Below are 24,918 nucleotides of genomic sequence, written 5' to 3' on the forward strand. Positions count from 1 at the left end.
AAGTACTCATGGTTTTATGTAAATAAAAGTTGCAATACCACAGTGTAAAAATACTACAAAATACTACAAAGTCCTGCTTTACTCTGTAAAAGTACCAAAGTTTTAGCATCAAAATATACTTAAAGTAAGAAAAAGTACTATGTATTCAGAATATCTTATTTACTTAATAATGAGTTGGTTGTATTTTTTATAACTATCTGAATCTGCAAAGTAACTAAAGCTGTAGATAAATGAAGGATTAAGCAGCATAAAATGTAAATACTCAAGTAAAGTAGTACACACCTCAACATTGTACAGTACAGGTGCTTGAGTAAATGTACACAGTCCATCACTGGTATGCAGGTATAATTTCAGGCCACCATAATTCGCTAATTTGGAGCACGTGTTTAAGAAACACCTGAGTAATTGTTTTTAAGTGATGGTCCCCTCTGTGAGTGCAGGTGCACAGGGACCCGGGTTCGTCCCACTGCGCCTGCGTGCCGCTGATAGGCGAACAGAGCAGCTATTGTTAGCAGCGGACTGGAGCTGCCAGCAGGTTGTGTCAGAGTTTATCCCACCACAGCCTACCTGTTGAATATTCACACCGTTTAATTCGCAGGCGAGGGTCGAGCCTGCGTTGGAGAACAAATCTAAGCTGTGGGACAGGTGATGAAAAGGAAAAGTGTGTCGCGAAAGGAAGGAAGACTTTGAGGAAAACTCGGGCGAAAGAAGGAAGTAACGTTAAATAAGCCCGACACAGCGCCGTTGGGTTTGGAGCTCAACAGGTTGGCTACTTCAATGTTCTAACCGCGGCTCGGATTTTTCTACTCTCAACGAAACGTCGAAAAACAAACACAAACCACAACAAAAATGCCGCTGGGTCCATGGAGGAAGAAAAACAAATCGACAAAGGAGCATTTAGTGGAGAACGAGGAGGTCGGCGGCGGACACGCTGGTGCCACCGGGAGCTTGGCTAAATCCGCCGTGAACGGAGCAGGACTGCCGCCTCCACCTGCCAACCTACGGCCCAAATTGGTCTTCCACACGCAGCTGGCGCACGGAAGCCCCACCGGCAGGATTGAGGGATTCGCCAACGTGAAGGAGTTGTACGCGAAAATAGCCGAAGCGTTTAATATAAGTCCACCTGAGGTAAGCTCTCACCTGTCGTTACAGGAGCATAACGCGACATGTAAGCTACGTGATTCAGTGCTGCGTTCAAGTGTTGAACTCAAAGTAATGAAGTGTCGCAACAGATATTCTTGTTTATAGTCGTATGCTCAAAAACTACACTAATATAGATTAATGTTTGAGGGCAAATTACCAATTATTTTTAAAAAAAAATTAAGATTATAAATAAATGCAACTTTTTTCTTTCCTACCCCTTGGAATTAATCACATCAGTTATCCCCTCAGATTAAACATGTGACCACTGGACTCAACTACTAAATAACTGTCTAAAGTAAATAAAACTAGCTCGACCTTGACCAGTACTAGTAAAATGCTACTTAATAATTGATGCATTAGTATCATCAATCTAATAATAAGTTACAGGAGGCATTTTTTTCCCCTGAACTTTTACTCTTGTTCCTTATGTACATTTAGCTGTTATACTTGAATATTTCTACATGAGTACATTTTAACATACACATTTGACTTATTATGGAGTCTTTTGCAGTGTGGTTGGTGGTGCTATTTTTGCTTCAGTAAATAAGCTTTAATAAACCGCTGCAGTAAAGGTTTGGTTTTTAACAGTTTCGTAAGTGTCTTTTCTTAGTGGTCGGCCCAATGGTGGCCATTTAAAAGTAAACCTTCATCGTATTGTGTCAAAGCTCGTTGGTGTTTGTAAAGGCACGCCCTGCTATTCTGCACACCTTCAACCCTGTAGGATTGAGATCTATTGGTGTCTTATCTTGATTAAGAAGTTACTAAATACCTGACAAATGACCAAGCTGTATTTATTTATTCATAGATAGATGGATAGATAGGGCTTTATTCAGCTTAAAATTCCACTGGAAAACAAAAGCGACAGGTCTATGATGATGTTTTGAAAACAAAAGCAGGTTCTGCGTCCTCCCCTAAGCACAGACTGCTTAAGCTCCTCTTTTCAAAGGAACATGTGAGTGGCATGTTTGGTTTTTGTCCGCCTGAATTATGACTAGATAGGCCGGCGGAGCAGCCTCTTATCAGCCAAGAGCTGTAGACAGAAACTTCCTCCCCCCCTCTTGAAACTCAGAGACACAGCTGCTCTATTCAACGAGTTAAATAAATGGAAAGGAATGAGAACGGTCTCGGTGTCTTTGGTACACAGTGAAGCACAAAATCCAGGACTTCATATACGTATACATGTACATGTGATAAGTGGTAGGTTGCTTCCCTGAAACTGTCCAGTCTTTCTGATTTTAAATGGAAGTAATTATTCTTGATAAGACTCAAACTATGCAGTCATTCTCTCTAAATTGGACATCATTTTTCTTTGAGTATTTGTTCCATCATGTCTATCACACAAAACAAAACAAACAAGTCCAAACGGATGAAGAACAGTCTTCATCCGTCTAGACTTGTTTTAGTGCAGCAACTGCCTATGGCTTTTCTAAACAACAAGCTGAGTACTAAAGTGGAGCCCAAGAGATTTAGGATTTTAGCTGATTTACAGCTGCTTTTGTTTGAAAGCCTGATTCAAATCTGACCCTCCTGTTAAGGGGGGAAAGTGAGGATCGTCAGTACCAGGATCAGGAAAGAATCACATTAGTGTTTGTTTTTGTAGTTTCCGTAGTTTCCACATCAGGATAAAAACAACTAAACATTCCCTGCTAAATTAATGCCTCAAAGCTTGCCAAGTAGGTAAAAAAAAAGACCAAAAACGACCCAGATTTCAACATATCACTCAGTCTGTCCCGTTAAGCAGTTATGTCACATTGGCATTGGTTGGTGTAGAAAATATGTGTGACCCTGAGGACACTGGTCTATTCAGAAATGTGGCATAGATAGTTACACAAAGACAAAGACGGATGCAGACGGGCAGACAGATGGAGCGTGAGTTGTTGGACTCCACGTTTTTTACCACAGGAAGTCCCTCACGTCCGGCTCAGCGGGCATCGCCTCAAATCGAACCAGATAACTCGTCACCAGTAACAGCCACAGGCGTCCCAGGGGATCCACGCAGGAGCTGCTCCGCCCAGGGCCTCCACCTTCCACAAACCCCATCAGACCGCTCTTTACTGCTCGCGGTGCCTCGACAGGAACTCCGTCTCGCAGGACAAAAGTCATCTGTCGTGTCCGATGACTTTAAAAATTTAATTTCTACCACGTTTCGGCATCAATCCGGATGAATTTTCTTCAAAATGCCTGAAGGCAATTCTTACATAACAGTAATCAAAGCCTTTTCTCTCATGCTGATTGGTAGGGCTGGGCAATAAATCAGTCAATCAATACTATAATTGATCCTCTTTCAATGGAATCGTATTGTGATGAAATCCTGTATTGTGATATATTCGACACACAATTATATTGTCCAAATTTATATTACCAAGCACACGCTAACCTGCATGTCGGTTAAATCAAACTATGGTCGTAATATGATCACTACATGTGAATGCATGTAAACATAGGCGGTGTATAGCTGGAAATATAATCTTAGTAATTTCATGTTCTTATGGCACATTTGGCACTGGTTTAATTAAATGAGAAAAAACTCTGAACTTTTTATTGAACAGAAAACATGAGTGATAGAAGATTTTAGCACAACTTATTGGTTGCTAAATTAAAACACTTTCATGCATCATAATAATGGAAAACGTCTATCCCTAATATCTTAAGATGTCTGCAGCGCAAACAAATCATTAACACCCTCTGAGGAACTGCTTTTCTTGAATTTTGCATAACAATAAAGTTAAGTTTACGACAAAATAGCTGCACATGGAACAGCCACCAGAAACTATAGCTTTGTGAAATTGAGCTCCGAGGTTACTTGAGTGCTTGGCTGAGAATTGATATGAATTATGTAATAAACAATGGTGTTATCTTCCGGTAGCTCGTTGCAGTTGACACGTTTCTTTCCAATCAGACGTCACATTTCATTAACGCACGTCTGGGTTCACTGTGAGTGATAATCTAAAAGTAAAGGCATTTAATGTTATCTCAGCCAGCAAGTATACATGTAGCCTAATAGTCTTTTGATGAGAAATGGGATTTTTTTTTTTTTTTATGTGCTCACTCGGCTCAGGTCAAAGTCTGGTTATTGGCCCTGCAGCTGTAGCGTTTGAGGTGCGGCTCTCTCTGTGACTTTGCTTCTCGTCCACCTGCTCACCAGAAACTCAGCCCTTTGCGTACAGTTTGAATATATGGGTTGCTGTTGTGACGGAAACCCTCCTCTTTTTTGTTGTTTTGCTGGTGGTTAAAACTAGGCAACCTAAAATATAAACATATATTTGAATGAATGACTGACAAAACTATGACAGGATTGTGTACAACAATAACAATATCTCCATGTTGGTACAATATGATTCAATAGGAAATATTACCCAATCTTGTTTTTTGTTTTTTTCTTGCTCCAGAATTACATTTTATTATTGTTAATGGTAAATGTCCATCACAAGCCAAGTTGACATCTTCATACTGCTTGTTTGTTCCGACCAACAGGAGAAAGAAAAACATAACAAACCAAGAGGAGATTATAATTTATAAACTGAGTAAAGCGGCTAATCCTCACATTTGAAAAACTAAAGTTATAAACATGTACTTAAAAGAGCATACCATTGGTTTGCAAGTTTTAGCTAATTCTCTGTACATTTCATATCCCTAACACAGATTAGCTATTCTGCGAATGATGCCGGTATTTTGCATTTTTACATGTATTTTTCATTTGTTTTAACTTCTTTTTGACCCATTAAAATCAACATCATTTCTTTGCGTTGTAAACTGGCCCTTTTACATCATATTAGTGGCTAATAACGTGTTCTGAAATCACCCCTCAACATGATTCGAACATGTGGTAATTAATTGTGCTCGGTAATTGCTTCATTACACAGTTCAGCCCCAGAGCTGGACTGGATCTGGTTTTATTGCGATTTAATTGGTTGTTGGAGTGCAGCGCTGTCAAACATCCGTTTTTCTTTTTTTATCACTGTGTTCAGTACTTTCAAAACCAGGATCCCATTGGCTCTAAATCTGATGTATTGATCTGATTATTGTTGGTTGAGTCCTTCGGACTTACTCAGACAGGCTTTTCATAATGCCTTTTTGAGCCACGTTTCATGAAACAAACCTTAGTTGTCATTGTGAAGAATCTCACATCCGCAGTTTGGTAAATGATTACACCGGCTTAAACGCTGATGAATGTGATATCCTGTTTTAAAACGCGGCCACACCACAATACACACAGCTAACATCAGCATTCTTTGTTAACTACAAAAAACACCTGACACAGAAATTATAGTAGATGAAGAAAGGAGATAGGAAGTCATTATTCCACTGTAAGCATGATGGTTTAATCCTTCTAATCCTCTTTTCTGCCTTTTTTAAAAAAAAAAAAAAAGATTTGTTGAGGCTGTAAATGGACAACGGTTCAGTGTCCAAGGAAACTGGTTTCCAGAGTCAACACTATTTTAATGCAGGACATAGTTCAGAGGGACATCCTTTTTAAAGACTATTCATCTTCTCTTTAATCAAACATGGGCTGGGAATGCATGTAGGTAGAGATTTAGCAGATGTTCTTTTACTTGTACATTGGACAATATCAGCATGACAAATCTCTCATTTTGGTTGAATTTCAATAAAACAATTACCCCGATGCTCTCTTCAAAGCCACAAATTGACAAAACGGTATAGATAGATACGTTTCAGTACAGTTCCCATGTCTGCGTACACTTGAACTATAATAATTCATTTAGATGAGCCTTTCTTTTTATGTGGCTACAATACGTTTTTGTTCCTGCTGCTGTCTCCAGCAGTACATGGCTTTGCTCCTGTGTCGCCACTTTTGTCTGTTTCTCCAAACTAAGGTCATGCCGACCGTCATCCACAGGAGGTAATACCGTCACTCTGGATAAGTACCTCATACAACCCCACCACAAAAGACCTAAACACTCCCTTAAGTATTTGTGAAGTTGGTTTTATTGATATTGCCCAATATTACAAATTACAAATCAGTCGTTTGACCCTCACTTTGCAGAAGTAAAAAAAACTCTCCAAACAATCGGAGGAAGAAACTTCAGGTAGAGCAAAAGAGGAGGGTTCCCTGCACCAGGCAGGCAAACATGGAATAGATGCAGTGCCAACAGTAAAGACAAACCAAAACAAAATCACATTAGACAATCCATATGACAAAATAATCCATATAATGTGAACATTTGAAACGAAAGGACATTTAATAAAGTGTCCAGGTGGAGAGAGGAGAGAGTCTTGCGGAGAGAGGAGATCCAGATCCAACATTTGGAATGAAACACCGACAGCCAGGGGAGGGAGATGGGTCCCAGGACGGCTCACGGTCGAGCACAGACGAGCCTGAGTTAAAAGAAAAGAGTCAGAGCGCGAGGCCCGCAAAACAACAGAGGGTTATTGAGAAGTAGCGGCTTTCATATCATATCTCTTCTGCAGGCCTCCTACGCTTAAATTATACATTGAGGCTGAGACCGGCCAGCCGGATAATGAAGGAATCAGCAACTGAGTGACCGTGTGGCCTTTTGCTGTGTGATGTGATGCCACTGCTCGTCTGCTCTGCAGCTCACTCCACTGAGCGTGGACATCACAGGGAAGCAGGGGACATCTTGCGTCCGCCTGGGAAAAGACCGCAATGAAAACGTGAATAGAAGCTGCGAGAGCAGCACAAGGTGTTTGTGGTTGAATCAGCACCGCTCAACGGAAATTTCCTGTACTCAATTGGTCACGGATTCTTTTGTCAACACTGACAAGAACAATGCCTTCAGGCTCAGCTCACGAGAAAACACCCATTCATGTTTATTTGGATGAGTCTCTATGACGAACGTAAAATACTCGCCCGTTCAAAGTTTGAAGTTCATCTCTCATACGCCTTCACGACATTATAATGTGAGCATTACTTTTCACTTTAATAGAGATACTTTTCGTTTCAGGTGAGATTCTGTGCTGTAAAAAAAAAAATCTGATCTTCCGTGATGAGTCTCTTGTCATGTGTTTTGTCCTCCTCTGAGAACATTGACCCTTTTAAACGGCTGTGTCTCGGGTGGTGCTGAACAGATGGCGCTGCCTCTCCTTTCACTTGCCCTTTTTTTCCACGTGGCTATCAAGGTTCTGGTCCGTGTGGCGGCGGGAGGCGTAGTGTCTTATGTTGCAAGTCAGTTGGTCGGTGGAGAGGCGGTCGCTCTCGGCTGCAGCGCGCGTGACGCTGCACCCGGCTCGCTGCACCCGGCGCACAGAGGCCGTGGCCGTGAGCGCAGCAGGAGGAGAGGAGTGCTGAGAGCTTAATGCAGCCGGCCGCCTTGGTAACCGCTTGTAGGCGTCCGCTGCTGTTCCTCCTACTCGCTCTTGGGTAATGCTCTGGCCTGAGTGGGGGCCGGCGGGGGAGCCATCAATTCAGCTACAGTACTCCCTCCCTCGCCTCAGACATCCCCTCCTCTTCACATCCATACTCCCTTTCTCTTTTTACCCTTCTCTAGCGGCCTCCCTCCATTATAATCCCATTCTTTTCTAGTCTGGTAACCCAAGGCAACGCATGAGGCCGTGTTGGCTAACGTGTGAACGGCGCCGGTTGGTACACAGAAAGGAGGGGGGCAGGAACGAGGCAGGCCTCGCTGCCAGAGCCTGATTGGTGCACAGAGGTCAACCTCCTCAACCAGCAGTACTCGAATCCCTTCTTGCAGGGCCACCTGGAAGTCAGACACTACATTCTGGCGCGGTGTTCCTCGCAGCCCTACAAGGACGCTGATGCCACAATAGAAGTTGCATCTGGTCATAACTGAGGAAGGTTATTGAAGTGAATGTGAATGAGTGTCTCTTAAAAGCTTCTGTCTGGGTGAGGTATTAACTGAGACGCATCCACAAGTCGCGTCCTCCTGGGTTTCACTGTTCAGTCTCGGTTTTAAAGGGCTGCTTTAATCCGGCCTCTTGTGTGTATCGAGTTCCCGGTGTTCACATGTCCCCTCGCTCTGTCCTGCCAAGATGTGGCAGCCACAAGGTGTGAAGACAGATTGCAACATTTCTGGCAAAGGAAGGAAAGGTCATTTTGCCCGTTTGCTGCATCACCGGCTCAGCACTCGAGTCGCAGACGCAACACACACTAATGACACTGTGAGGTGGTCGGGGGCTGATCTGCATAACTTGGCTGTTGCAGTAAAGACGGAGCTCCCTAATGAGTCCTGTATTTAGCATACTGAGGCTGTGCTCTGTTATCTCCACTCTCAACAGTTTTTTATTTTTATATCTGGCTCCGTTTTCAGGCTGTGACTAAGAATAGTTTCTGTTTTTGATCGTATATTAAAGATGCAGACATTCTGTGGGGTTTTCCTTCACAGTAGGGCCTCTTATGTTTTTGACACATGATTAATAGTCCATTTATTATTTTTACATTATTTTCGGTGCCGATCCAAAAGCTTTTATTTAATCAAAGTAGTTTTTTTGTTTTGTCTGATCAAATATGTATATTTTTTGAGGTTTTTTTTTGTGATGTATTATATCTGTTTGTGTACAGATCTTGTTCTGCACCCTCAACACCCACAAGATTGACATGGACAAGCTGCTGGGGGGCCAGATCGGCCTGGAGGATTTCATCTTCGCCCACATTAGAGGGATCAAGAAGGAGGTAGAGGTTTATAAATCTGAAGATGCCCTGGGCCTCACCATCACCGACAACGGAGCAGGATACGCTTTCATAAAGGTGAGAAGAAACTGACCCTTTCATCCTGAAAATTAACATTTATTTCACCTCTTAATTCACAGTGGTGTCGCTTCATGTGCCATGCATGGATGGAAATGAGAGAATTCATTAAAAATGAATTGGAGAATTTCTTTTGTGTTTGTTGTAATTTCCTCATCTGGGAAACTTAATGTAATGTGTAATATATGTACCAATAAGTTAGTGGCTGCATTCACATTTATTTAGCTCACTCCATTATCAGACATTAAGCCGCATCAAGGGTTAGGATTAAGCAGTAAGCTGTGTTTAGTTCAAACAAAGTCAAGAGGGTTTGCTTTTGGCAGCTAAAATTGTGTTGGTACTGACCCAAATGAGGATGCAACAATAATAGTTCATTCATGTACAACGGTATGAGCGACAGAAGAAAAAACACTTCACATAAAAGGTGAATTTATTATCAAACGGGTCATTGATTAATTTTATATTATTTAACCATGACATAATCATCTACAGTTTTCAGCTTCACCGCGGACAATATCACATACATTATATGGAAGTAAATGTATATTACACACACTTTAAATACTGCACAGCTCTTTTGATTTTATATAACAGATTTGTTTTACTTATTTTTGTGTGTGTATATATGTATTTTTTCATATTTACTGTTTATTTATAACAGTTATGCACTGTTATTGTGCACCAAAATACCAACACAAAAATAAAACCTGCTTTTACCTGCTTCAGAGGAACCTTCTGATCATATTTTATTCACAATGCTCTTAATTACTTTTATACTGAATGTCACAGCATCCACAAAACAGCAGATGATAAATGGACCATCATCGCCTTTATTTAAAGTAACTTTACATGCTTTCATAGCTAATATCATAATTCAGCTTGGTATTTATGCCTCTGTTGATGCAAACAGGTCGAATGAGCTTATTTGGTCTCTGTCATCTCATGCCACCATAACATGGTGCTAACATTTGCCATCATGTGATGCTGAAACACAACATCGGACAGTGTTTATGACGCATTACAGCCTGTGGACAGTGTTTGTAGTGTGTCTTTGTAGACGCTGTCAAATATGTTCGGAAAATTAAACTTTTCCTTCGCTTCCCACACCTTAATCTAAACTTGCAGACTCTTAAGAACATGAATATTGTGGCTTTCTGTCACATCTGTTTTGCACGTACTCATGCAGTAAACTTCTGTTGTTGAGGGGTTTATAGCGCAAAATGTAGGTCAGGGGGCATTTAACAAGTCTGTTTGTAGCTCAAGATAGAAAATAAATAGAAGAACAGGTTGAACAGGGTCCCTGTAAATTATTGTATCTTCTTGTGTAGAAAATTACCAGGAAAGTACCGCACACTTTCCAAAAGTTCCAGTCCCATGCAGTGCAGACGCTCCTAGAGCGAATATATTAGCATCACAAATATATGTGGCTGTGATTGGAAGCATCAATATATCTATAAAAAAATGAATAATTGTCAAGTCATATTGCATCAAAGTGATTATTTGGTATAATATAGTAGGCTTCTTAAATATCATCCAGGATATTTCTCTCTCTGTCTCTGTGTGTGTTTGTCCTCCTTGTTTTAATCTGTCTTTCTGACTCGTGGTTCAAACAAAACCTCGTTTTGTGTGTCGTTCCATGAATGTATGTCATAAATTTGCTGTCTTTTTTTAATTATATGTGTCGCTGACTTTCTTCTGTCTGCTAGCGTATCAAAGAGGGCAGTGTCGTGGACGGGGTAAAAGTGATCTCTGTGGGCGACCACGTCGAGTGCATAAACGGACACAACATCGTGGGGACACGGCATTATGAGGTCGCCCGCATGCTTAAAGAGCTGCCCAGAGACAAGACCTTCACCCTCAAACTGGTCGAGCCAATGAAGGCCTTTGGTGAGTGAGAAACGGGATCACCCACAACAGATTCACTCTGTTCAGTTTTATTCAGACAGAATATTGCGCTGCAGCGTTTCTCAGCATGTGAGCCAAAACGCATAAGATCATTTCCTGCATTTACACAATAATTTCCATGATAAAAAGCTTTAAACGGCTAAATTATATCTTTGCTGATCATTGTGGCGAGACAGACAGAGCTGCTTTTCTTTCAGGGCTACGAATAGCTCATACAAGCCATAACTGGTCTTTTTTTTTATAACGTTCACTTGTGGTTATCCATAAGACGTCAGTGTATTGTTGCAGCAATGGCGCATTTTGCAAAAACCACAACTTTCTGTGATATTGTTTCTCTTCTCACTGACAGAAATGCTTGAGCCCAGGTCAAAGGGCGCCAAACCTGCTAGTGAAAACAAGATCGGTACAGGGAGGGGGACTCTGAGACTTCGCTCAAAGGGCCCAGCGACTGTAGAGGACGAGGTAACTTTCTTTCGGTCATCTTTCTGAGACCTGATGGTCAAAGATCATCCCTCCGTTCTCACCTAGTACACATGTACAATTTGTCAGTCGTATTCAAGACCAACTAACCCGAGACGAGAAGTACTCGCCTAGACTAGAGAGGTTGACACCAAGTCAAGACCATGACCAGCGAGAGTCATTGCAGAAGGGACTTTTTATATGTGGGAATATTCTTTTGTTTTCTATAAGCAGTTATCATTTTAACAAATATATATCTGACCATGAATAGGCAAGTTAGTGATGTCCCCACTGATGTGGTCTTAACTGATTCTGGAATAAAATCCTGAGTCCTCCTTGTCTGAGAGTGAGACGCGACCAAGTATAGATGCGGGTAATTGAGACCAATCTCGAAAACTACACCGCTGCTATTTGTCTCTGTCATCCATGAAATCTGGAATAATACATTTCTGTCAGATTGATCTCCTAATTTGCAACAACCTGGGAGGAAAACGCAACGGCAACGAAATACACTGAAAGGGAAGAACTGAGCAACTAAAACTGTTTTTCTTCTTTTTTTTTTTAGCCAACAGAATTTGAGGAGAAGGCAGTAAAGAAAGTAGACGACCTCCTGGAGAGCTACATGGGCATCAGAGACACTGAACTCGGTGAGAATAAATTATTAAACAACTGTTATGTAAAGTGACTTTGAGTACTTAGAAAAGCACTATATAAATAAAATGCATTATTATTATTATTATTATTATTGATGAGCAAGTATCACAAGTATGTATGTTTACACTCAATTTACTGTGAAGTAGCTGACTGATCCAGTGTTCATGTCTGATGGATGGTTTTTGCCTTTGCATTTTGTCGTACTTAAGGTATATTAATAACATTACCTGCAGGTTCGTTACTTTGTCTTTCTCGCATACTTGTAACAGTAAAGGATTGTTAATTTTTGTGGTGGTGGGGGGCTTAAAGAAAGTATCAATTATCGAGCATTCAAACTAGTCTCGAGTGGCTCCAATAATATGAATTTAGAGTAAATGATGATATCCAGTTAGAGCGCTATCCGTGACCTCAATCTGTATGTCACCCTGTGTTTTAGTCACACAGCGTTACCTACACAAAACCAAAACCTAATTCTCTCGTGCCACTTTGCTCTACTGTGCAGCTAGTACTTGTCTGTGGCCTTCGCGGTGTGTGGCAATGTTGCATTTCAACATTGATTTCAACGCAGGCAAACATTTTATCATTGAAAGCAGACAGTAGATACGACAACTACATGTTCCCTTTACAAAAATACGGTTTTGTAAAGGGAACCATTTCACAGCTGGGAATGAATCCAAGTATAATTTCATTAAGAGCTTGAAATCTTTTTTTTTTTTTAAAAAGAAAAAAAAAGCTCTCCAGTCATTGATCGCTCTTCTCGCTCCAGCTGCCACGATGGTCGAGGTCGGCCGTGACAAGAAGAACCCGGATGAATTCGCCATGGCGTTAGACGAGACCCTCGGAGACTTCGCCTTCCCTGATGAGTTTGTCTTTGACGTCTGGGGGGCCATCGGAGACGCCAAGCAGGGAAGATTTTAAGTTCGTTCCAGTCAAACACGCGCGCACACACACACACACACACACACACACACACACACACACACACACACACACACACACACACACACACACACACACACACACACATGCACACACTCCCTCCTTCCCCAACTCGCCTCTTAATGAACTCGGAAGCAAACTGGACAAACTTCAACCAGCACAAGCGGGGGTGGATGAAGTGTTCTTATCAGCACTTTGCTTTTATGTGTAGCTTTGCACTTAAAGCAACAACCTCGGTCAAGTCGGTGTGTCATCATGTGAAGATCTTCATGAAATGCGATGTTTCCAACACTGGACCTTCCTCTTCCATGATGCAGAGTTGGTGATTTTAATTCATAGTCAACAGTGGTCTATCACACTGGTTATGAAATGGTATGTGCACACCTTTTTCAATTTTCAAAACAATCACTAAGTTTTAATCAAACTTCTATAGCTGTCATTTTGAATATACAGATGTATCACACAGCTTTTTATACTTTTATTTTTTTTTTTAACTTGTGAAAATGTTGCAGATTTTATAGCGACAGCATTGTGTAATTAGTGTAATTATTGTGATTTTAGCAATAACCTTTCCTCAAACAACCTTTTTTTTTTTTATATTCCCTCCAATCTTTAATTATTTTTAAATGACTTCAGTAAAGAAATGTTGGCACTTTGCTGATGTTGGTTTACTTTGTGATTTTCTTCCAACTCTTCTGTGCCCTTACACACTCTGTCGAGAGACTAAGAAAAACAGAGAACGGGTTTTATCTTTAAATGCCTTGAGCCAAGTTTGACGACACATTCCTCATGTTTCTGATTTTGTCTGTTAGCAGTTACCATGTTGTCAAATGAGGCTTATTTAGAGGTACACACTTTTGTTTTTTTGCTGTAATTTATTTTATCATGAAAAATCATATCCTGCAAGACATTTTCACACCAAGACATGGCTCTGTATGAAAGACAGCTCTTTTCTAAATAAGCCATTTTGAAGGCTGTGTCTGGAATGGGATCAATTGCAATCCATTGTCTTCAAGAAATGCACTTGCGTTAATGTACCTGCACTATTTAAATCACTATCAAACTGAATTTAAATAGTGAATTGATCGGGTCATCTACTGGTGTTAACTGTGTGTAGCAGTTGCATATTGTTTGACAAACCATAAGGGATTCACTGTTGTTGGATAGACAATAAAATTTGAGATACTGTTATTACAGCTGTGTCATCAATTCATCTGGTTCACAAACGACTCGGTACAACAAACTTTATTTGCACACTTGGCTGTGTACATGTATAAAATACATTGAGACACATAACCAATGTTTCCATCCCTCATTCAGAGTTTAACAAGGCCGGTAAAAAACAAACAACTGTGTGGTGTCACTTCACGAGCAGCAAAACAAACGCAGTACAGGAAAAAAAACAACCTAATGTATATAAATCTAAGAACCATTATTTTAAAGATTGTGGATAGTAATCAAAAGTACAGAACCCATGTTGCAGTGCATGGGGAAATACTTTTACACATAATTAACACACTGCAGAGGATCTTTGGAAGCACATTGCAGTTGGTGACTATTGATCTTGGCTTAAAAGGAGCCTCTCATTGCTCTTCTCACAACCCTACTGGTTAAAGTGAATTACAAAGTTGACTCAAAGGTGTCTGAAACTTCTTAAAATCAAAATAACTCATATCACAGTTATCAAGTGACACACAAGGCAATTTACTTAAACGTGGCAATTTCCAGATGTGATGTTTACATCCAACAAATGTACAAAAATGAGTTTTAATGATGGTTAACTTGGCTACCTTGAGTTACTTATGTCCTCTACAGGCAGTGAGTACAGTACATGGAATTTAATAACAGTAGATTACAAATATACATGTTTTAAAACGAGTAGTCATGGAGGGGGGGGGGGGTACAAGACAAATACTCAAGCACCAATTTGAATGGTTTACTTGGTACAGTGAGGTTTTTAAAATAAGAGTATAATTTGCAAGTGAAGCGGGGCGCTCTGAAGCACAGGCTCAGGTAGAGGAAGTGTAGCCCTTGCAGCCCGATGTCCGTCTGCCACCTCACAGCTCGTCGGCAGTGTGACTCTGCTTGTAGGCGTCGCCCGTCAGCTTCTCCTGCGCCTCCTTCATCCCGGACACGACTGAGCAGGGAACACAAACCATGATTATCAAAGTCATGACCGGCAGTCATTTTGGAAGAGCCAGCAGCTACGTCACGCTGTAATAGTTTACCTTGTTCTGCGTTGCTGTAGAAGTACTTGTAGTTTGGATTCCCATTTTTGTTGGTGAGTTCAGGATGGACTTTACCACTGGGATCTAGGAGGAGTCAAAGAGGTTCGCTTAGTTCTAATTAATGTTGATCTAAATGTAAGGATGCAACTTGCCCTTATTTCTATGAATTAATCTGATATTACTAAATAGTCAAAACTGTAGGTACATTTTTTTTAAACATTGTGGCATAAGATTCCTATAATTTGTCTTTTGAAACTTTAAATACTGTTTTGCACCACAAACAGGTTATATTTTAAACTACTTATTTTTCCTTTCATCCAATCAAAAGGTTGACTATTTCTACCTGCTATTTATTCTTCTGTCTAACATCTGTGCACATTTAGGATGGGCCTGTTTCATTGTGTCGTCCAGTTAATTTACCAATCCTCTAATAGCAGTTTGCTTTCTCAGTGAAATTATGAAGTTGCAACATTTCATGCTACTGAAACTTCATCAGGCATCGTGTGGTATTCAGGAAGATAAAATGTCTCTGAAGGAATCCCACAAAAAGTTTACACACTGACTCGACCCTTACGTACCAAGGAAAAGAATCCGAGGAATGTATCCACCATCGGGGCTGAAGGCATCATCCTTCGGCTCCTCCTCATCCTGTTCAAACAAGAAGTTACTGATCATTTCTAAAACGGCAGACAACCCATAACCACCTGATTATATATGTATATACAGTATGTTAATGTTGGCGACGAGCACAATCATTAAAACACAGAAGTTAATTAAACCCTGGATAATTGAAATGAACTGGGAAGGACCCTCAACCTGTCCTTACCTCAAGGTTGATCATAACAAAGTTGTGTGCAAGTTCAGAGATTTCCTTGGACTCAGCAAATTTGGGCTTCAGTGCTGATGTAAAAGCAACAAAAAAATACAATTGTTATCTTGTATTGCCGTGAAATCCTCTCACTTTTAACAGTGGATCCAAACAGTCAACTTAATGAACCTTCAATAATATTATTTATATTTTATGTTGTGCTGTTTTATCCATGTTACTCAAAATCTTTTAAATCTAAAAAACTGAACCAAATCTCAGCAAATACGTCACTCCCCTCTATTCCAGTTGTGAAGTCTTTGAACACATGTCTTGTCACCGATTGGTCACAGTTCAGATAGCCCATTGACCTTTTCTTAAGGTTAAGTAAAACATTTATGACATCTCACAGTAAGAAAAGCACAGGTGTAAGTCATAAAAAATAATTAACGATGACTTACTTGGACACTTGAGTAGAACAGAGACAGCGTTAGCGTTATGAGTTGCAGCTGTGCTATTCCTGCTATAACAAGTCAAAATGTCTACTGTGAAAAATGGTATTGTAAATGACTTTGGTCGTTGCCCTCTCTTGTTTAAAAGGTGCAAGTCAGTGTCCAAGTAGACATTACAGCTCCAAGGAAACCACACTTTACTGACAATGAATGGGAAACTGCTGTGATTGACTAAAGGACCCCAGTTACTTTTACATTTAGTTAATTCAACTATTCATTCAACTAAATAAAGTTGGAGCAAGAAGCCTTGCCAGGCGGGGAATACGTAACATTTCCTGCTACATTTACTTTTTGTCACAGCTGTCCTGCAGAGATAATATATATATATACAAATATATATAATATTTTTCTATCTAGATAGATTATTAATGAGACATTGAGAGGACAGTTCTTCATCAGAGGCTTTTATATTGAAAAGGGAGAATGTGGTTGTACCTTTGCAGGCTCCGCACCAGGTCTTGTGGATGATGAGCATGATTGGCAGCCCGCTGTCATTACGAACACATTAAGACATTTAATAAGACCAAAACTGATCACAGGGACAATGGAAACTTAAGCCTGACTTTAGTTTCTCAAGCTTGCGAATGTAGTAATGAACAAATATCTACTCCTTTGAGTAAAAACTACTGATATCAGTCTGCTCCAGTTATTAGTGGATGTGCGGGGAATTACGTTTTAGGCCTCAGGGCTAATAGTTGTTTTACAAAAGGCAGCTTAGCAGGGTTTCAGGAAGTGTTTGTAATATTTCAGCTCTCAGTGTGAGCTCACCTGGCCTCTGCTTCATTCTTGCCGTCATCCAGCGTCCTCCAGTGGATGTTATCTCCAAAGCCTGCAGGCGGAAAAGAACTAATGAGCACACCAGCTTTGTGTAACTGGTATTATATTTCTACAGCAGGGTGGGTCTGCCCTAAATACTGTTTCAACAGAAGGAAGAGGAAGGAATGAATGAATGGTGGTAATTTAATATTAAGCTGCAGGGAAATATTGACTCTGCTCTCTCTAACCGACTACTTACAGTAACTAGCTTGTATGTTTATATGGTAGCAGTGGGACTTGTAATCAATATAGCAATAAGTTATATTGTCTCCTCTTGCCAGGTGTATCCAGATGCAGTTGCACAACATGTGGCTTTTATCTTAGATTTACAAAACATTGGGGGGCTGCTGAACATTTGATGCTATGTGAATTTTATTTCCGCTTAAAATAAAACTTAAATTCATGAGCTTATTTTTGTAGTAATTACATTTCCTCCACAGTTGGAACTGTATTGCCCAATAAGTTGGTAAATCCAATTCTGCAAGTTCGTTATGCAGAAATTGACAAAAACAATGAAACATAAGATAAATATGCTTTAAAAAATGTTTTTTTTTATTGCTTATGTATGATAACTTGTACTCTTTAATTCACGGATGTCCGTTTTATTAAAATATGTCGATGGATTCATTTGCAAAAACAGATATGTCATTTTGGATTATCATTTTCTATAACCATGTTTTTTATGTCCTCCAGAGATTATTAATCAAACTGGTGTTAGAGTATTCATTTTAAGAAGAGCATTTGTTTGTTTTTGCAAATTAAGCTCCAAATGAGTATTACAAAGATATACATATTTGTTTGATAATTAATATGAAATATATATAGGCATAATAACAATGTCCTTTGAGGTGTGGAGGGGGGGGGGGTAATTAAGTTTCGTCTTATCTCAATTGAATAAACAGTAACATTAAATGAAATCATGTGTCTAGAGTGATGCAAATGAGCAGTAAAACCAGTCGGTTCACCTGAAAAACTGGAAATAAAGAGTTGATGCGTGTCTGATGATAAGCCCGCCCTCAATAAAACTCACGCTACCTGTCCCGGACATAGACTGTGAGATGCAGGATACTCATACAAAGACATATATCCAGAGCTCTCCTCTGGCTGTGGTGACTATCATTGACCAGATATCCTGCTCGCCTCAGTTTGCATAATAACTCAAAAAAAATATAAACTCACCTTTCCCGCTGGCTGCTTCGACAACATCTTGGAAGCACGTCAACGACAACAAAACCTGCAGCGATGAAAATAAAACGATGTTCACAAGAGACCTTTGCATTTTGACTGGCCTTATTTCACGTCCAACCGCGGATAGAAGCTAAGAGCAGTTCCTGTTCGTGAACCGGCGACCCGGAAGTTCAACCGTTGCCTTTCACAGTAAAAGTCTGTCCATTGAAGTTGCGAGGTTGTTGTGCCTGTGGGCGTGTTTACGCATGTGCGTGAGTGGCCTCCTCCTCCTCCTATTGGTCGGCGGTGACTCGTTTCCCATGTTCACGTAACGTCACATCCACACAACCGCGTGCTCCAGGCTGCGGCTTCAACCTGGTCAAGCTAGACTACAACATGTCAGAATAAGACCGGAAATCACTGCAAAAACAGAAGTTTAATATTCGCGACAATAAATATATATTGAGGATGTAACATGTGAAATCTCATTTAAAAATATTATGACTCATACTTTTAACATTTGCTATCAATTTGTTCTGTACATGAAACAAATACGTACTGTTGTGATTTATGGTTGTTTTTATTGTGAAAATACCGATACAAAATAACTTATCTTGCTGCTAACTTCACGCGGGATCAAGTCGCACCGCTTCATCGCTACGGTCGTTAACACTTCAACGGGCTGTCCTTTTAAACGGTAAAACAGATCATTATTGTGCTTTGTGGTTCTTATCAGAACCGGTTTGATTCATCACTTAGTTTAAGTTGACGTTATCTTTTTTCCTTTGACGGGAACAAAAAGCTCGTGAGTCGGTTCATCTTGTCCAGTCACCAGCTAATACTAGCTGCAGTAGCACTCTAGCTAACGTCGATTAGCTAACCAACTAGCCACAGCTACATTACACTTGCATGTCATTCTAAAATTAAGCTCCAGGTACTTTTCTTTTTTTAATTAAATTCATGTCGGTTGAGTCTGATAGTCAGAATGTCGTCAGTATTACTTTCATCTGACCTGTAGCAGTCTGCTAGCTCAGTGCTAAAATGTGTTGAAATGAGGATAATTGTCACGTTAGCTCTGGTTGCTCAACTCATGCTGTGCCCATTAGACTTCAACAAGTCACATGTGCTCCGTTAAGCTGCTCGTTGTTTCTGTAGGTCCGTGTCAAACTATACTTTATAGTCAACCCATTAATTTAACTTTGTTTGTCAATTGGAATTATGTGAAAGTCATTGGAATATTATACTATTTAAGCTGTTTTTTTCATTCACGAACAGAACACTATGAATCAAGAAAAGCTTGCAAAACTCCAGGCACAAGTGCGGATAGGTGGAAAGGTACAGTATACCAACGTTACTATTTGTTTTTTGGGGGGAGGGAAGGGTACTTGCAGTACTACTCCTGAATTTATTGTACTCTGTTGACAAATGCCTAATATTGAAATCTGAATCTGGGCTTTCAGATTTGCACTTTGGTTGACTCATTTGTTGTACATTATAAGGAGGAGTGTGATGGCAGTCAGCACTTGCCAGGTTTTTCCTCCTGACCTCAGCATTCCCTTTATCGGGGAGAGAATCCCCTCCACCCCCTCCATCTGTGGCCTCTATGGCTTTGTACAGCTGCAGTGTGAGGTCTTCAGTCAAACGCTAGGTGGCGTTATTGGTTGTTTTCCTTGTGACTCAGGCCTTGTGACATTTCCCAGATACCTTGACTTTCTCCAATAGAAAGTACATTTACTTTATTTGCATTTTTCCAAAACTCACAAGAAGATCTCCTACACTTTTTTGTTTATTTTTACTTGCAAATCATTTATTTTAAGTTGGGAATTTTTGATACTGGGATTGTCGGTCACGACATTCATTGAGGAGTAACATCCCATGCGGGAACCATGTTTTGATTTAAAAGCAACATTAAAAGCTTGTTTAAGTAAGATTCCTGGCTTTTAAAAACTAGTAATTCTCATGGTTGAAACTGCTTCACCATTGCTGTTGTCCAGAAAGTAGTAAATAATGTGTCAACGATGGAATGGAATCCTTTTTGCCATTCACACCTGTTGTTTCCTCAGGGAACAGCCCGCAGGAAGAAAAAGGTTGTTCACAAAACGGCAACAGCTGATGACAAAAAACTCCAAGGCTCGCTGAAGAAACTGGCAGTGAACAACATTGCAGGGATAGAAGAGGTGAGCTATCAAAGAAAAGCGAATGTCAGCGTTTTACTGTTGCTGCAGTGTTTTTTTTCTTTTGTGTGTGTGTGTGTCTGATATTGAAAGATAAAAGACAGGGAGAACCTTACCAAAGCGCTCTCACATCATGTCATGTCATTTATTTTTTAGAGTACTGTTATTTGACTCGGTCCCACAAATTGATTCAGATAAATCAAAGCATGACAAACGGATATAACTTGAAAAGAAGACACCAACCTGATGCACACAATTAATGTACTCTTTCATTCATGTTGTAGTGCAATTCTGCTTTTGTATTTTACAGTAAATTCTTAAAAATACACTCACTGTATCAGACAAAAGAACACATTTCTGACACTTTTTACCTATTTTATTGTTTCTAGGTTTATTCCAGGGATTTATTTTGTCTTAACTAAGGGTCTAAGCATGTAGTAGACAGTGGTGATATCATATGCTGTAAAGCCCATTAAGCCAAATTTGTGATCTTGAATGTTTGTTTTATGTCACTCAGTGCGTCACCTTTTATAGCTAAATCAGGCACCAAAAGTAATTTACATAAGTTACTTTTACTTAATATCTTGACGATGCAGAATTTTGCAACAGGTTTTATTTTTTCAGAGTCTGACTGCGTGGTTTCTGTTTCTTCAGGTGAATATGATAAAAGATGACGGGACGGTGATCCACTTCAACAACCCAAAAGTGCAGGCGTCTTTGTCTGCCAACACCTTTGCCATCACGGGCCACGCTGAGAACAAGCAGTTGACGGAGATGCTGCCGGGCATCCTGAGCCAGCTGGGAGCCGACAGCCTCAGTAGCCTGCGAAAGCTGGCAGAGCAGTTCCCACGGCAATGTGAGTACACGCACACTCAATGTCCGGGTTCTCCGCGGTCCATTAATATCAGAAATGTGCTTTCTACGTTTTAAGAGTCGGCAAAGTCGGCAGCTTTTATGGATAATTAGACGAGGATGAAGGTGCTTTGCTGAGAAAAGTGACCACCTTTTAACTCCTGATGTATTAATGACCTGGACATCAAAGGCAGCGGTTCATGGCTGAACTAAAACAGAAACATGAGGGCTCTAAGACAGTAGTTTACTGAAGCAGATTGGTGTGACAGCTATGTTTTTTTTTTAATCAATTGAGAACAAACGGAGCTTGAATCTGTAAATGTGATTCAGAGAAGCCTGTTACAGCAGCGATGACAACGTGGACTGTGAGGAAAAAGCAAAAAGTGTAGATAACAGCATACGGTTTGAGCATCTAGATATTCAGTTTAAAGCCGTTTACCTATGTGTTTGCATGTAAATTAAAAACAAACTTGAAACACGTCAAAATAACTAAGTAACTGATATGTGCTTTTCATTGATTTCTCCCTTTTTAATGGTATTGTAGATGTTGTATTGTTTTAATTTTTGAGAGACATTTTTGACGTTTTTTTTACTTCTTCAAAATTGTTCATTACCACTGACAGTTTTCCTCAACGTTTTAGCAAACCACAACAATATTAATAAGACTTTGGAGTCAACATTCTTACATGCACACTTTTGGCCACTAATTGCTTGTGCTTGTCTTTAATATGTTCTGCAGCGATGGACATGAAAGCAGTAAAGGAGGTTATTGCAGAAGAAGAGGATGATGACGTACCAGGTATAGATGCAGATAATCTTTCTTTTGAACTTTGTTTGTTTCCAAAATGATCCGTTTGGTGTCGTGTTTAGTCTGTATTCTTGTTTTTGTGTGGTCTTATATCAACCCTTCAGGTAAATGTATAGGTTTAAACAACTATCAGTTCCCAAATTGTTACAGCGATAAATAATCCTGATGCACTTGTTCTTTTACGTCTTCCAGATCTTGTGGAGAACTTTGATGAGGCCTCAAAGAATGAAGCAAACTGATGAAACCTTCTTTTCCTCCATCAACCGTTTTATTTTTTTACCTCTTATGGACTCACAGTGGGCATTTCCTCTTGTGGAGAAATGGTTGGTAAAGGTGCAATGCATCATCCTCTCTGGAGACGTGAACAACTGCGGTTTAGCCTGCCACAACAGAACAACAACAACATGCAGATACAGTAGGTTTTGATTTCAGTAGGCTGAGAAATTGTGGACACATCACGAAACGAGGATCCGCACGACTCTCTGCACCCAAGTGACTCCAACTGCTTTAGAAATGGGCTTTCCACATGATCAAACGTGGCTAGTATTTAAGAGATTGTTTGTTTATTAAATTGCAAATAAAGTGAAAGTCCTCAGTCACTTTACATTATAGCAGTGATTATGAATTTAATAAAACATTTTTGGGCTATTGATGCATCTTGTTATTACATGACTTGTGAGATTGATGCTAGACGGTGGCCAATGAGACGTGTCGACAGTATTAGATTTCCCATATATATACACACACACACACACACACACACACACAAAGATTTTAAAAGTACTTATACTATATTCAACTAAGAAAATTCTCAATGTGGTACAAGTACAGTAGCAGAAGTATTCAGTCAAGCGATAATAATATACTCCACGTATATATAAAGTGTCAATTACAAGTAAAAGTTCTGCATTTGCTAAATGTATTCATCCAAAGTTTACAAATTGAAAACACTGGGCCCGAGCACCGACCGCGTTCGGCAGTAAAGGTCCTATTGAAACTACTTTATACTTCTATCTTTAATATTTTTACTGATATATTAACAAGTAAGCCGGGTTTTTATGTATCTTTCCAAAAGGGGCTTATTAAACTGCTATATTTCATTATTTACAATTAATTTTAAGTATCATACAGTTGAGTAGTTGCAACCTTCAAAGCATTGATCAATTGTCTTGCTCATTAAATCTTGATTTGCAACACAGCTTTCAAAACCGTAGTGGGGTTAAAAAGTACCACACATCCCCCTGACATGGAGTAGCAGAAAATGGAAATACTTGAATTAGAATGCAGACTTTACCTATTAAAACCTCACAAACGATATGTATAACCATTTATTTTAGTGCATTGATCTTTCATTTATTTTTTCGGTTTCCCCTTGTTGTGCCACATAAAGTACGTTGTTTTATTACATTGTTTTGTTTTCTTTCTATTTCATAAAATAATTGGAAATCGATAAACAGAACAACGAGCTTAATTTCCATCACTATTATCTACGGATACTAGAATCTATGTTAACATTATTCGTGTGAGGTTCAAATACTTAATTTTATTTTACACATCACTGCAACACACCCCGTTTCATTGATCACCTCTGACGCTCCTCTGCTGCATCGTGCTGATCAATGAGCTGCTGTCGGTCTCCGCACAGCGGGAGAGGTCCGACAAGGTTACCGGGGATGAATGTGCCATTTTGGCTCGAGTGTGTCTTCCCGTGGGGGGAGGGAGAAGGAGAGGGGGGGGGGGGGTGTAGCTGCGGACCCGCGGACCCGCCCCGGGCTCACCACACCACCTTCAGCCCGGTTTGAGCTAAAATGTCCCTGCTGCTGCGGCTGGACCTCACAGCACAGGAGGAGCTGGATGGAGCTGAGCCGTTTTAGAAATGCATCAAGTTGTACGGTGACAGCGAGGTCCGGACCGGAAACTGTTGTCGACTTTAAAAACACAAACAACACTTTTTCAAGATTTTTTTTTAGATCAGGCGTGTAAAACTAAAGGACAGGTAGTAATCAGTTTTTTATTATCGGGATGATATGTATTCGAATTAAGCCTTTAAATGCTGGTGATGGAATTATTGCAATGACTACTATTTTGAAGTATCTTGTTACTACTTGTTGCTTTATGTTTGAGAGTGATAGTCTAGGTACTTTCTCGTGCTTCCACCGGTTTACACATTGATGCATCAGTAAAAAGTAAAAAAAAAAGAAAAAAAAAGAAGTAAAAATTCTAATTAAATACATATAATAACACACAGGTACTAACTGCTGCGTCATTTGTGTACTTACTTTGCCTGCGGTACATTTATTTTATAATACTTGTGTACTTTTCTAGACATGTTTTAAGACACATAAGAGTGCTCTAATGACGTTTAAAAAAATGTTTTAAATGTTCTCCTTAAAATGAGTAAGTAGTATCGGCACAAGATGTCTCCCTTACTGGCAAACACAGGAGACACAGCAGCTATGCACAAACATCATTCAACACAATGAAGGTGGACGTTTTATAGGACATAATGGACATTATCATAAACATGTTGTATTAACCATGCACATCTACACTTAGATTACCACCAGATTAACATATATACATCAATATTAATATGCTGAGAAATATATTTACACACAAGGCTTTTACTTCAACACAGTTTATTCATATAATAATATAATATTTTAATTGTAGTATTTATTTTTACTTTATTAAATACCTGAATACGTCTTCCAACTCTTAAATGCTTTTAATGTAGCCACACATTTACAAATAGGACTTTTATTTTGCAAT

The 24,918-nt window shown here is 39.8% G+C and overlaps 3 protein-coding genes across 3 annotated transcripts; 2 read left to right on the forward strand and 1 right to left on the reverse strand.

Annotated features, from left to right (window-relative positions):
• The first annotated feature begins 530 nt into the window (after positions 1–530).
• On the forward strand, positions 531–12,806 carry gipc2 (GIPC PDZ domain containing family, member 2). The gene is made up of 6 exons (XM_068571096.1): positions 531–1,128; positions 8,642–8,827; positions 10,534–10,714; positions 11,082–11,194; positions 11,757–11,838; positions 12,612–12,806. Exons 1-6 carry the CDS (start codon positions 850–852, stop codon positions 12,761–12,763), a joined length of 993 nt encoding a protein of 330 aa, XP_068427197.1. The 5' UTR covers positions 531–849; the 3' UTR covers positions 12,764–12,806.
• Positions 12,807–14,014: 1,208 nt separating this feature from the next.
• On the reverse strand, positions 14,015–18,483 carry txndc12 (thioredoxin domain containing 12 (endoplasmic reticulum)). Its single transcript, XM_068570191.1, has 7 exons — positions 18,325–18,483; positions 17,098–17,158; positions 16,765–16,817; positions 15,839–15,912; positions 15,591–15,660; positions 15,013–15,096; positions 14,015–14,921 (listed from the first exon to the last, which is right to left on the reverse strand). The coding sequence occupies exons 1-7, from the start codon at positions 18,422–18,424 to the stop codon at positions 14,842–14,844; spliced, it is 522 nt and encodes a 173-aa protein (XP_068426292.1). The 5' UTR covers positions 18,425–18,483; the 3' UTR covers positions 14,015–14,841.
• A 408-nt stretch (positions 18,484–18,891) lies between these two features.
• On the forward strand, positions 18,892–22,794 carry LOC137781003 (transcription factor BTF3 homolog 4-like). Its single transcript, XM_068569484.1, has 6 exons — positions 18,892–19,009; positions 19,588–19,647; positions 20,376–20,489; positions 21,141–21,342; positions 22,078–22,137; positions 22,339–22,794. The coding sequence occupies exons 2-6, from the start codon at positions 19,594–19,596 to the stop codon at positions 22,383–22,385; spliced, it is 477 nt and encodes a 158-aa protein (XP_068425585.1). The 5' UTR covers positions 18,892–19,009; positions 19,588–19,593; the 3' UTR covers positions 22,386–22,794.
• Positions 22,795–24,918: the final 2,124 nt, after the last annotated feature.

Source organism: Clinocottus analis, unplaced genomic scaffold (assembly GCF_023055335.1).
Source record: "Clinocottus analis isolate CAN_PGR_092001 unplaced genomic scaffold, fCliAna1.0.p SCAF_11, whole genome shotgun sequence".
NCBI classification, from domain to species: domain Eukaryota; kingdom Metazoa; phylum Chordata; class Actinopteri; order Perciformes; family Cottidae; genus Clinocottus; species Clinocottus analis.

Excerpts from the sequence above, each read along its gene's own strand:
- LOC137781003 (XM_068569484.1), top strand. The coding sequence starts at position 19,594 with ATGAATCAAGAAAAGCTTGCAAAACTCCAGGCACAAGTGCGGATAGGT. Across the intron at positions 20,490-21,140 it reads ACATTGCAGGGATAGAAGAG|GTGAATATGATAAAAGATGA; the intron begins GTGAGCTATCAA and ends CTGTTTCTTCAG. Across the intron at positions 22,138-22,338 it reads AGAGGATGATGACGTACCAG|ATCTTGTGGAGAACTTTGAT; the intron begins GTATAGATGCAG and ends TACGTCTTCCAG.
- gipc2 (XM_068571096.1), top strand. The coding sequence starts at position 850 with ATGCCGCTGGGTCCATGGAGGAAGAAAAACAAATCGACAAAGGAGCAT. Across the intron at positions 1,129-8,641 it reads TTAATATAAGTCCACCTGAG|ATCTTGTTCTGCACCCTCAA; the intron begins GTAAGCTCTCAC and ends GTTTGTGTACAG. Across the intron at positions 11,195-11,756 it reads CAGCGACTGTAGAGGACGAG|CCAACAGAATTTGAGGAGAA; the intron begins GTAACTTTCTTT and ends TTTTTTTTTTAG.
- txndc12 (XM_068570191.1), bottom strand. The coding sequence starts at position 18,424 with ATGCAAAGGTCTCTTGTGAACATCGTTTTATTTTCATCGCTGCAGGTT. Across the intron at positions 17,159-18,324 it reads CGAAGCAGCCAGCGGGAAAG|GCTTTGGAGATAACATCCAC; the intron begins GTGAGTTTATAT and ends TTCCGCCTGCAG. Across the intron at positions 14,922-15,012 it reads CTACAGCAACGCAGAACAAG|TCGTGTCCGGGATGAAGGAG; the intron begins GTAAACTATTAC and ends TTCCCTGCTCAG.